Source organism: Apostichopus japonicus, chromosome 16 (assembly GCF_037975245.1).
Source record: "Apostichopus japonicus isolate 1M-3 chromosome 16, ASM3797524v1, whole genome shotgun sequence".
NCBI lineage: Eukaryota > Metazoa > Echinodermata > Holothuroidea > Aspidochirotida > Stichopodidae > Apostichopus > Apostichopus japonicus.
In genome coordinates this window covers 32,891,583-32,904,957 of record NC_092576.1, presented here as the reverse complement: position 1 = coordinate 32,904,957, position 13,375 = coordinate 32,891,583, and the positions used below count along the sequence as shown (strand labels likewise).

The 13,375-nt window shown below is 46.7% G+C and overlaps 2 protein-coding genes across 2 annotated transcripts in view; one reads left to right on the top strand and one right to left on the bottom strand.

Annotated features, from left to right (window-relative positions):
• Positions 1-13,375, bottom strand: part of LOC139982523 (uncharacterized) — a 75,443-nt gene that overhangs the window by 57,211 nt on the left and 4,857 nt on the right. The window lies entirely within an intron of this gene.
• On the top strand, positions 9,039-12,926 carry LOC139982522 (uncharacterized). Its single transcript, XM_071995415.1, has one exon. It carries the CDS (start codon positions 9,039-9,041, stop codon positions 12,924-12,926), a length of 3,888 nt encoding a protein of 1,295 aa, XP_071851516.1.

Here is a 13,375-nt window from a genome sequence, read left to right as displayed (position 1 = left end):
GATTCGAGATTCCGGGTGTACCGAAAATGGTGTGCCGATTGCCAGGTTTCTCCGACTACGGCGGATGTCGGGGATTTGGCAGACTTTTCAACGGCATTGATTTCAGTGAGGGAGCAGGTCAATGCCGTCAGACGTTATCGGACCGGTGTCACTCGTTCGAAACCCCAAAACTCTCTGGTTTGGGTATTTACGAACGACAATACTTACATGTCTCCTACAACACTAACGCACATATCCCAGTCTACCTAGACGCCACTGGTATAATTTAAGCACAGGTCCCACAGGTCACCGCGCACTCTCTCTTCCTTCCGGATTTGCCCAATACCGCTGTGGCCAAGAAACCGCAGCGGGAGGTACGTGTCGGGTGGGAGACCCAACACGAAAGGGGGTGCGAAAATCCACGACGAAGTGCCCGAAGCCTGCCCAAGGGATAAGCAAAATTAAGGCACTCCCCTGGTAAATGTTAGGTTGAGAGCGTAGATGGCGTGGTTCGTTCGGTGTCCGGACTGGATGGATATGTTCTGGTGGATATGTCCGGATGAGTATGTCCGGATGGATATGTCAGGATGAATATGTCCCGGGGAATATGTCCGGGTGGACGTGTCCGGTATATCTGGGCCTATCCTGCTGTGAGGGCAAATATTATTGCTTATCTATGAGAAGATAAGAAAACGGCCACGCGTCAAATTCAGGGACCGTAAATGAGGTAGACTAACTCGGGCCGCCCCAAGCTCACTAAGTGGGGTGAGTTCAGAAGACTGCGTAGGGTTCCTGCTAGAAGATCTAGAAGGTTCAGTTTGAGAAGCACCTTGTGTATTAGGCAGAGGGGGCGTACGCCTTCATCCCCTTCCTCGAGAACGCATCCAACGTCAATAGACTAAGAGTTTGGCGTTGGTCGTCGAAGCGAACAAGTCAAAGTTCGGGGTCCAGAACAGGCGGAACAAGTTCCGACATGTGCCTTTCTGCAGGGATCACTCCGTTGGGGTGTGGGCCCTCTTTCCCTGCAATGTGTGAGGCCCTTAGAGAGATGTTGTTGCTCCGGCATCAGAGCAGAATGTCCCACGTCGCGGCACACAGCGATCGGGACTTCGTCCCCCTGCCTATTGACCAAGGCCGAAGGTGACACTCGAAGTGGCGAAGAGCTCTGAATAGTGCCTCCATCTCGAGTGCGTTGATATGGACCTGTCGCCAGACCGGCTCCTACTCCCCTGAAATCGTCGTCCAAACAAAACCCCAGCCTTGCAAGGGCGCATCTGAGGAGATAGAGATAAGGGGTGTCTCTAAACCAAGTTCTCCTTTGCGAGCCACCAAGAGAGGTGGGCCGTGTCGACACCGTTCAGCGGAACTCGTGTATCGTGTATGTCCTACTCTGGATCGTAGTGATCGGAGCAATTTGAGGGGTCGAATTCACGACAGAATAGTACTACGTCCACAATGTCGAAGGCAACATATTGAGGAGGCGGCAGACGGTTTATTGGGAGTTGGTGACCCGCCCTGAGGACGGTGTCCCCCAACTGGTGTTGAAGACTAGAATCACAACCAGGAACTGAATGGTTTGGGTCAAGGAGCTGTGATTTTCCCTGTTGACAACCTAACCGAGTTGATTGAGGCGCTCGGTCGTGCGACCTAGATTGAATAGAGCGACTCGGTGCGACCTCCCCGTGATAAGCCAGTCGTCGAGGTAAGCTTAGAGAGTCACTCCGCTTCGGCGTAGGTCTGCGACCACGGTGCCCGCTACTCTTTTGAAGACTCACGGTGAGGTCGAGAGTTCGAAAGGTAGCGACACGAACTTCTGGTTTCTTCTTTTGTTCGCGGATTCTAGAAATCGTTGTGACGCGACATCGACGAAAACGTAGAGGTATGCGCCTTTGAGGTAGACGGATGACGCCCAAATATCCCCAAATGAGGTTTGGGATGACTATCGAGAGAGTCTCCATGCGAAAACGAGTCGGCCGGACGTTACGGTTGCTCAACGACTTGAGGTTGTGTATTGTTCGCCATGACGGGTCCTTTTTTGGCTTTAGTAAGAATTACAAGCGGAAGAGTGGTCCCTCCCCTTCCGTCGCCTCCACTATTGTCCTCTTTGCCAGTAACGCATAGAGCTCGATTTCGAGGGAAAATCTCCGGCCCGGGTCGGGATGTCCTTTCCGCCTCTTCCCTCTGGGTAAGTCCGAGAGAACTCGATGGGGTAATCCCTCGAGATCACCTGCAGGACCCACGGACCTGGGTCCATCTCTTTGCAGACGTTCCGGAATAACTGGAGCCTGTAACCGTAGGAGTGGTCTCTCACTAACTAAGAGTTGGCCGTACCTGTGTCCCCGGGAACACTTGGCGACCTGCCGGGTCTTCCCTCCCTGTAAGTCTTGGCGGCGTTGCCCCGTTTCCAGTAAGCGGGTCATTGTTCCCTACCCCTTGGTAGTTTCGCTTGTTCTAGGCGTCGGTAAAGATGTGATTGCCTATCGGCCATGCGAGCGTCCGGGCGGGAAAAACCCAATTTTGCTAGCGTGTAGCGTTGGTCAAGTTCCTGTTGGACCGTATTGCTCAACTGGCTATTGAATAGGTTTTCTCCCAGGATAGAGATGGTCTTCAGTCTCTCTTTTGCTCCCCCGCTGGCCAGCCTACTGCTGTCAGCACGTTGCGTCGGCGGGATTCGATCCGTTGTTTCTGGAAGACCTCCACCCGTTCAAGGCAGAGTTGGTCCACAGGGAGGAAGGCGGAATCGTCTTCTGGCGTTTCGTTGGTCGATCACAGTTTGGACGATGATTTTGGGGCTGAGGTTCTTCATGGGGACGCTGGGAGGCGGGTGTCAGGTGTTTGACGATTGGCGATATGACCGATATGAGCTGTGAGAGCAGCCACGCACAACCGGAAGAGGGGGTCTTATAGGCGGAAGCGGTGCCTCCGCAGACCTACGTCGTTTATGTTCCGCCTGTAGCGATCGGGGATCTTTCCTAAAACCCGTGTCTGAGTCAGCCGAAGATTCGTCGGGGATCGGCGAAGGACGACGCACCGGCGAGTGGCTACGTGCCCCGTTTTCCTTTTTAACTGACGCAGACCTGTGTGTCTGGTCTTGAGCAGCCCAAGATTCCGCTCATGAATTGCAGATGGCGCAACAGAGGCTCCCGCAGTGGAAGCGGCCCTACCCTTTGCAACCAAACTGGTTTTGGTGCCTACCCTTTGGCTCTGTTATAGGTCTTGTACTTGACCTTAGCCCTAGAGTTCGAGTTTTTCCCCGCTCTCGAAGCTGTCTCCGGGTCGGTTGTCCACTGAGTTCGCGGCGTGTCATCCGGAGTTTTGGTTTAGACTGTAGACTGCAGAGCAGGCTGGTCTGGCACCGGAGTAGGCAACGTGGGAAGAAGGTGGTCCAGTTGGAGCTGTAACCGTTGTCCTTTTGCTTCCAGCCAGGCTTCCGATTCCGTCCAATTAGCCAGTGTGAAAGTGACACAGATGGTACACGGTTCCCGTCAAGTGTAAGATCTCTACTGCGAGAATAGTGCGTGCTCGTCCCAGGCGCGCACGGGCGAAAGAACGAGCATTTAATCGTAACTCTCCCGTCCTTAGACATCCTGATTCCTTTAAAAGGACGATAAGCCGGGAAAAAAATAAAAACCGCAAAAAACACACGGTACGAAAGAATAAGGCCTACACAGATCTTGAGTGAACAGAACTAGAAAGTTCGTGATGGCCTTAACTCCACAGGAGGAACTCACGGGGGCCGAAAAGCCCCTAAAAACGTCTCGTGGAACCCAACAATAATGGGAACACCGGAGAGAGAGACCTTAACGAGCAGTAATCTGAAAAAAATACACGAATCAAGGTCTTAACGGTACAACACGTAAGTGAAATGTACAATGTCTCTCACAACTGAAACACGTGTAAGGTACCGTAATTCAAAACGAGGCGAGATCCTAATGTAAAAAAAGAAGCGAAAATCACGCGTTTTCCTTCGGAATGGTAAATTCGGAAGGAAGAGAGAGTGCTCGGTGACGTGTGGCAAAAGGTCACCGGAGGCGCAGTGCTAGTGTGTCAGTGTTGTAGGAGATATGTAAGAGAGGAGTGAAGTAAATCTCTGGATCTCCTGGTCTGTGCCATGGCTTTCAAATGGCCACAGCTTTGGTCCATTGTCCATTCGTGGTATATGAAAGCGGTCTTCGACCTCCTGGGCATTGTGGGCATTGTCTAGGCCGGCTAGTTGCACCCACGTGTCTAGGATTCATTGACCCGGGTTCAAGTGACTGAGTAGCTGTAGCTGCATATGTAATATTCTAAGTCGATAGTATGGGACCACACCCACTATCCCTATCCCAAAGATGGCCTTTAATGCGCGGAATTCGAGGGTCTCAGGGCAATTTCCTGGTCTGGGGTTAGACGCGATTTTTTCCGGCTGATAACCCAACCGAGTCGTGCCTGTCGTGAGGGTCTGATTCATTTGAGCCTACATGACAAACCAGTCGTCGGGGTTTTGGTTAAGGCAGGCGCCTTCCGGCGTTGGTCCGCTATGGCGCCCACTACCCTTGTGAAGAAAAGCGGCGAAGAAGAACAGCGGCCAAAGGGTAGCACCGCGAAGTTGTAGTCATCCCCCCTGTACAAGAAGGCGAGGAATCTTTGAGAGTCGACGTCGATTGGGGCGTGAAGGTACGCGCCCTTGAGTTTGACCGTCGCTGCCAATAGGCCCTGTGTTAGGCTTGGGATGACCAGTGCGAGATTTTCTATGCGAAACCGAGTAAGCCGGACGAAGCCCTTGTACAATAGCTTTTGGGTTACTATCGGTAGAACGAGAAAAAGAGGGCTCCCTACCATCCCATCTCCTCCAATATCGTGCACTTCGCCAGTTTTCGAGGTCACGTTTCTGGCTCGGGTCCGTGGGTATTGGGGTGTCCTCCCGAGGAAGCCACGGATCTGGGTCAATATTTTGCCAGTTTTGCCATGTTTTAGAGTAACCGGTGTCCCCTCCCCCCGATACTGCCAGATACACTGTATCCGTGGCAGGGTGGACATCCCCACGGTCGTGGTACATTAAACGTCGGTTTGTTCCTTTTGACAGTAAGGATACTCGCTACGCAATTGACGGCGTTTCCGGGCCTGCGGATAAGAAAAGCACGATTTCGCGAGCGTGTCGTGGCGGTTTAGCTCTTGGCAGAATGTGTCGCCGAGCTTGAGATAGTTGAGGTAGCCAGTCTTTTTCTGGACTCGCTTTTCATCCAGCTGACTGCTGCTACAACGTTAAGCGATCCTCGTAAACTAGTCGTAGACCAGTTTTGTAAGTGTTCGCAGATTCCACATGATTTGTGAGGCCACGCGGTCTTTGGTTTGGTCTAGGTCCTCCGGCAGTTGTTGATGGTTCCGCACAAGTACTTCGTTTACCAACAGGAAGGCCGACGTGAAATGCTATGTGGGTTCTTAAATTAAAGCTCAACCAGTCATAGAGTCAATTCTTACCATCCGCGGATTGGCAAAAGACAAAACAACCGTTTCCAAACATCCCTGTTCACCCATTTTGTCTGTCCAGCTTCGTGGTGAAGGCAGTCTACCTCCTTTGAAGGACCTCTACTCGTTAAAATCAAAGCGGGTCCACGGGAACGTGAGAGTCGTCTGCTGGCGCTTCATTCGTTTTGCCCAGTATAGATGACGACTTGGGTGCCGTGGTCTCTGCCGGAGGGTCTTCAAAGCCCAATCACTGCTTGGAGATAGCCGCGGCCTTGCTATGATTTCAAATGGGAGGTAGTATCCGTCTGCTTCAAATATATTCCTCTGAGTCGGCTCCGGGTGACAGGACGTCCTCGACTGGGCTTCCCCAACCGTCGCTTCTACCTGGTCTAAGGCCGGCTGGGGCGCAGTCGCACAAGCTAGGTGTTGCACTCGGGGGGGGGGGGGGGGGAGGGCCTACGTAAGCCGTGAGAGTAGCGAGGCGAACTCGGAGGAAGGTGGTTCCGTGGACGGGGGAGGCAACTACATGGAACAATGCTGTATGTGCCCTTGTCTTACGGGCCGCGGGTCCCTCCTAAACCCCTGTCAGAGTCCGCAGAGGTCTCATCGCGCGTCGGCGAGGGACGACGCACTGGTGAGTGGCTGCGGTCCCTGGACTCTCCTGGTATCGACACATAGTGGTGGTCTGGTCTTTTGCGGACCTGGGAGTCTGCTGGGAGGATGAGGTCATGACGGAGACTTACGCCGAGGCAGTGGTTATACTTGTTGAAACAGATTTGGCCTTCGGAACCTACCCTTTGGCTCTGTCATAGTTCTTTGGTTTGACATGAGCCGAAGGGTTGGAGCTGGTCTCCGCTTGTGATATCGTTTCCGGATCGGTTGTTCGTGGTGCTTGAGGTGTCCCGTCCGAAGGATTGTTCGTCTAGAATTGAAGTTGGTGACGACGGGGGAAAGTGGTAGAGCAGGAGTTATAGCCGTAGGCACTTGGTCTGCAACCAGGGCTTCAAATTCGCCTGTGTGAACGTCAAACAGAACAAGCACGGGTCCACCTATAGCAAGATCTGTACTGCAGTGAGATGGAGATTGTAAGAGCCGGAGAAAGCAGTGCTGGTCTGACAGACACCAACGGGCTAAGGCTTATCTCTCCGGAGGAGAGCCTAAGAATTGGCGACACGAAGTCCCAGTAATCCACACAGAACGCCCGAGTTACGCCTGGTTAAGGCCTTTTTCTCCGAAGGGAAGCCTAGAGAACCCCGCAACTCCTGGGAGAGAAGAACTAAGCACGTACAATAATACAAGTATTACACGCAATGCGATGTCTGCCTAGCTACGGTACATAACGTCAGCCTACCACGGTGCTTTGCAGTCTTTCACGTGTAGAATCTTAATACACAAAGTGGGCGAAATCCCTACGAAAAATACGAGACTGAATACTGTCAAAATCAAGAGCATACTGGGCAGTGAATTAAAGCATCTCGTTGCAAACTGTAGGATTCCTGCTAGAAAACGACAGCGAAGGTGTGTATTAAAACGCAGTCAAAAAACGCACGAGATTTATGCGGTGACCCGTATGAGAGGTCACCGAGGGCGCAGTGCTAAAATTACACCAGCGGCGTCTTGGTAGACTAGGAAAGTACACTAGTCTTATAGGAGACATGTTACCGTAATGATGTGTACATTTTGGAAAGAACATTTACTTATTTTAAGAAGTCATTCAATCCGACTGTATCTTATGTTCAATTACCAGTCCAGAGATAAGAATAAAACGTAATCCTTGTTATTGAATTCATGTCAAAGATCAGATATTGAAAAGCATATTTTTCATCCACATCAGCGTAAACTTTGATTCGTGTTGTTAGAATTGATGTTCCCAAAAAGCTCATCACTGACCACGTAAGCTAGGGTTGTTCAGTTCATTCTGTTACGAGGGCCCATTGTAGCCTAACGCTAGTCACTGCTAGTGAGAAACCTAATGTTATAATGTGGAGAGTAATTGAAATTGCCTACGTGATAAATCAGTTTTTGAGAAATTAGGTCGGGTTACCGTGTCACAATGTTATAATACACGATTGTTCTGGTATATTCCTTATGATGACGCGCTGGTCTCGGGTTAACGTCGGTTTACGTGAAGTCCCGTTAAGCTGTGCAATCTTCGTGGATTCTCTGGAACGTTCGCGAGATATGCAAAGGACTTCCAAGAATAGAGAAACTGGGTCAAGTGTATCGAGAAAGATCTAGATGATTCTTGTCATGGCGAATCGTATATAAACCCGCCCAGATCGGAGAGTTTCTCAGTTGCTGTACGAATACAAGCGACGACACATATTATACCATTCTACTATATATCGTCAGTGCTCAACTGCCAATAGTTTCTGAAGGATTGAGATATCGATTACAAGATTGATTCTACAGTTCCATTCAGAAGTTTGAAGAGGACTTTGCTGTGAAACTACAGTTTTCCAGTCTTTATTTCGGAGATGGTGAAGAATTTCTGTCTCCGTTGAGGAAGTTCGTTACGCCAGGAGTTGGTGGCTATAAAGCTGATTTTGGACTGACTCTGGTTATATTTAGTCGGCGAGAAGTTCGATTTGTGCTTCACTCGATTGTGGCTGGAAATCCGTCTTCTATTTTGGAGCATCGCCGGAAAGAAGGTGACTGCTGTTTCTGGGATCGCGAGAAACTTCGTCGAGGACCAGTGAATTTCGCGGTACAACGGACCGAGAATCGTCGTCAAGGTCGTGGCCGCTGAGGGATATCGCCGTTGGAAGAGACCAGCGTGTTTTAAAGTGTATCCTATCTTGTTAAGGTTGTGAGTAATTTTCTATATATTTGTAATTCCACTTGTTGTTGTTGGTTCGAAATCCATTGTTCAATATAGTTTACGTTCTCATTTAAAATCTCTAGACTCGTCAATTTGTCTGTGTTCCTTACGGAAACGAACCCAGGCTTGTGTCTCGTTAAAAATTAGTTATCGAGACCTCTCGCATTCCAACGTAACAACATTTGTGACCTATTCGTTTGAAAGGAATTCATTTGTGAAAATTATTGTTTTGAAAATTGTCTAGAGAGAAAACGTGAGAGAACATGGAGTTCGAGCCAGAGGAATTTCTCAAAGATGTAACTTGGGAGAAATTTGATGGCCTAAAGAAGCCAGATTTGATGGCATTAGCCAAATATTATAGCTTGGGCGTAAAGCAAGCAACGAGGAAACAAATTGTTAAGAATGGGTTGATCGATGTATTAGTTGACGAAGAAATTCTCGATGAGTCATGCTTGGAAAAAAAGGGTTGAAATTCTGACAGAAATCGGCGGTGACGCCGTTCAGCTAAAACAGTTAGAAATCGAAATGAAAAAAAAATCAGATTAGAACAGCAAAAGCTGGAGCAAGAAGTCAGATTGGAGCTGGAACTAAAACGGCTCGAATCTGAAACACACCTGAAGGAATTAGAATTCGGGCAAAGTATAAATGAGAATCTGACTCATCATCATCCTCGTCAGCTCATCGATCACAACCATATTTTGATGCCTCGAGATACATAAAATTGGTGCCGAAATTTACCGAAATAGAGGTAGATCAATATTTTCGACATTTTGAGAAAGTGGCTGCGAATATGAAGTGGCCGAAAGAGGTGTGGACGCTGCTTTTACAGAGTAGTTTTGTTGGGAAGGCACGGGAAGTGTATTCGGCTCTCCCTATGGAAAAGAGTGAAAACTACGATGAAGTGAAGCAGGCGATCCTCAAAGCCTATGAGCTGGTGCCAGAGGCATACCGACAGAAATTTAGGGGGGCTAGAAAAAATGATAATCAGACACATGTAGAATTTGCCAGAATAAAGGAGCAAATGTTTGATAGGTGGCTCCACTCTAAGGATGTAGGGGAGAATTTTGTCAAATTACGACAATTGTTCCTAATTGAGGAATTTAAAAGATGTATCCACCCCGACATCAAAACTCATATTGATGAGAGAATGATTGACACCTTGCATGATGCGGCAACGAAAGCAGATGACTATGCCCTGACCCACAAACTGAGCCCAAATAAGTTTTACCAGGCTAGGAGCCAGAAACCCAAAATAAAAACAGAGGTAAAAGGGACACCCGATTCAAAGGCAAACAGCGGCAAAGGGAATTCTGGGGGCACGAAACCACCAAGTGGGAGTGGATTCAAAAAGCAAGTTACTTGCTATAATTGTAGCAAACCTGGTCATCTCATGTCACAATGTTATCTGTTGCAAAATCAAAATTCTCAAAGAAAACAGGAGGGATCCTCAAAATCACCTCCTAATACAGTTGGATATGTTGCCTCACAGAGGAATTCGAATCGAATTGACAAAGAAATCCAAAGGAAGGAATTTGCTAAAAATCAAGTGAATAAGGTATTCCAACCATTCATTATGGAGGGTAGCATATCAATTAGTGATGATTGTTCGCCCCAACAAATTAAGATTTTTAGGGACACAGGTTGTTCACAGTCGCTCATTTTAGAAGAAACGTTGCCCTTTGGTGAACAGAGTTCGACTGGAACATGTACACTAATCCATGGGATAAAGATGGAGATTATCAGTGTTCCCTTACACAGAGTAAACCTAGAGTGTGGTTTGGTGTCCGGCCAAGTGCTGGTTGGAGTTATGTCGGAATTGCCGATAAAAGGTGTTTCCATGATGCTTGGAAATGACCTGGCAGGGGATAAGGTTCTCCCTAACCCCATTGTTACATATACGCCCTCTAATGTTAGTAGCCACGAGGAAGATGAAATATATCCTGCGTGTGTAATGAATAGATCAATGAGTACAAAGGCAGTCTCGGAAGTGGAGGAGTCTGAGAGCTGTCAGGGTGATGTATTCAAGTTGGAAGACAGATTTTTTGAGGTGTTGAATGACGCAGAAAGTAGTTCGGGAGATAATCAAAAGGTAGGGAGGGATGAAGATCCTTTGAGCCGCAACAAATTGATTTTAGAACAAAGTCGTGATCCTGAACTAATAGATTTAGTTAAAGGGGCAGTGACCCCACAAGAAGCGGAGGATAACCCTGTCTGCTTCTACAAACAAAATGGCGTGGTGATGAGAAATTGGCGACCTCTAGATGCACCTGCAGATGAGGAATGGCAAGTGGTACACCAAATTGTTGTACCCAAGGTGTACCACAGTGACATCATGAGCATGGCCCATGATAGTCCAATGGCAGGACATTTAGGCGTTAGGAAAACCTGTGATAGGATTCTAAAACATTTTTGGTTGCCCAAAATCAGGAGTGATGTGGCTGATTACTGTAGGTCGTGCCATACATGTCAGGTGGTTGGGAAGCCCAACCAGAAAATACCACCTGCACCTTTGAAACCAATCCCTGCTTTTGATGAGCCTTTTAGTAGAGTCATTATAGATTGCGTTGGTCCTCTCCCAAAAACGAAATCAGGCAATCAATATGTCCTAACCATCATGTGTACATCGACCCGCTTTCCTGAAGCTATTCCGCTGAGGAATATTAAGGCAACTACAGTTGTGAAGGCCTTGACAAAGTTCTTCACTCTGGTTGGCCTTCCAAAAAGTATTCAGTCTGATCAAGGATCTAATTTCACCTCCGGATTGTTTCAGCAGGTTATGTATCAATTAGGGATAGACCAGCACCTTTCAAGTGCGTATCATCCGGAATCACAGGGTGCTCTAGAGAGATTCCACCAAACCCTAAAAAATATGATCAGGACGTACTTCCTTGAATTCCGGAAAGACTGGGATGAGGGTGTGCACTTGTTGTTGTTTGCTGCTAGAGAAGCAGTGCAAGAAACGCTGGGATTTAGCCCATTTGAGCTAGTGTTCGGACATACAGTCCGTGGTCCGTTAAAACACCTAAAAAAAAAGTGGCTCAGTGAAACATCTACCACTAATTTGTTGGACTATGTATCAAACTTTAAGCATAGGCTTAATAGGGCAAACGAAATAGCCAAACAGAATTTGGAGCAAGGTCAAGCCAAAATGAAACAATGGTATGACAAAAATGCAAAGAATAGAGTGTTCCAACCAGGAGATAAAGTTTTGGTATTATTTCCAATTCAAGGCCAACCATTACAAGCTAGATATTTTGGCCCATATGAAGTTGAGTCGAAGATGGGTGACGTAGATTATGTAGTCAAGACACCAGGTAGGCGTAAGAGTAGACAATTGTGTCATATTAATATGTTAAAGAAGTACATAGCGAGAAACGATAGTGTGCCAAAGCCTATCTGCTCTTCAACGCATGCTGATGTCACCCAAGGTACGGATGTTGAACCTGATGTGACGAGTGACACAAATACCGGAATTAAAAACAAAGAGTATAGTATAAAACTACAAAACTCTGATGTGCTTAGAAATTTGGAGCAAAAATTTTCCCACTTATCTGGCACGCAGCAAATTGAAATGACAGAATTGGTAAAATATTATCAGAATATCTTTCCCGACACACCATCGAGAACAAACGCTGCGTTTCATGACATTGATGTTGGTGACACCACGCCCATCAAACAACATCCGTACCGTGTGAATCCATTGAAAATGGAACATCTCAAAAAAGAGATAAATTATATGTTAGATAATGATATAATAGAGCCAAGTAGTAGTGAATGGAGTTCACCATGTATTCTGATACCGAAACCAGATGGTACATATAGACTTGTGGCAGATATGAGAGCAGTCAATGAAAAATCAAAGACTGACTCATATCCCATACCTAGAATTGATGATTGCATTGACAAAATTAGAAATGCTAAATTTGTGAGTAAATTCGACCTTCTGAAAGGGTACTGGCAAGTTCCGCTCACTGAGCATGCTAAAGAGATCACTGCATTTTGTACGCCATTTGGCTTATATCAATACAAAGTTATGCCTTTCGGATTAAAAAATGCTCCTGCAACATTTCAAAGGATGGTTAACCAAATTGTAATGGAAATAGATGGTTGTGAAGCCTATGTCGATGACTTGATTGTGTACAGTCAAACATGGGAGCAACACATGAGTCAACTTCGACAGTTGTTTCAGAAACTGTCTAAGGCGAAGTTGACTGTTAATTTGACGAAGAGTGAGTTTTGCCATGCCTCAGTGACTTACTTAGGACATGTCGTAGGTCAAGGTCAAGTCAAACCACTGAAGGCCAAAGTGGAGGCAATAGAGCAATATCCAGCACCTACAAACAAGAAGGCGCTTATGAGATTCTTGGGTATGGTCGGATATTATAGGAAGTTCTGTCCGAACTTCTCGGACATTGCTAGTCCACTGACGGACTTAATGAAGAAGAATGTTACATTCTGTTGGACAGATAAATGTGAACGTGCCTTCCACAAGATTAAGTCAATCCTCATGGGTTCACCAATACTTGCCGCACCCAACTTTTATAAGCAATTCAAATTGGCTGTCGATGCTAGTGACATAGGATGTGGCAGTGTTGTATTGCAAGAGGGCGAGGATCAAGTTGACCACCCAATATGCTATTATTCAAAGAAGTTTGATAAGCACCAGAGAAATTATTAACTATTGAAAAGGAATGTCTTGCACTCTTGTTATCACTGCAACATTTCGATGTATATTTGCATACTACTGTCTACCCTGTGCTTGTGTTCACTGATCATAATCCTCTCACTTTCATACATAGAATGAAGAATAAGAATCAAAGATTAATGAGATGGAGTTTAACTTACAAGAGTACAATCTTGATGTGAGGCACATAAAAGGAAAAGACAATGTGATGGCAGATGCTTTGTCCAGATTCACATAAATTTATTGTATATATGACAAGACAAAGATAATGTCACTATGCATGTGTATAAAGAACACTCAGAATTATTTATTATGCATAACTTAAAAGTTGTTTGATGAATGTTTAACGAAAATTTGTTCAAGTGTAACAAAGTTCATATTTTATGATATAGTATGTGATAAGATATAGCGGAATGTAAGAGATAAGAAAGTTTTCATTACGT

Coding starts and splice junctions, on each gene's coding strand:
- LOC139982522 (XM_071995415.1), top strand. CDS start 9,039: ATGAAGTGGCCGAAAGAGGTGTGGACGCTGCTTTTACAGAGTAGTTTT.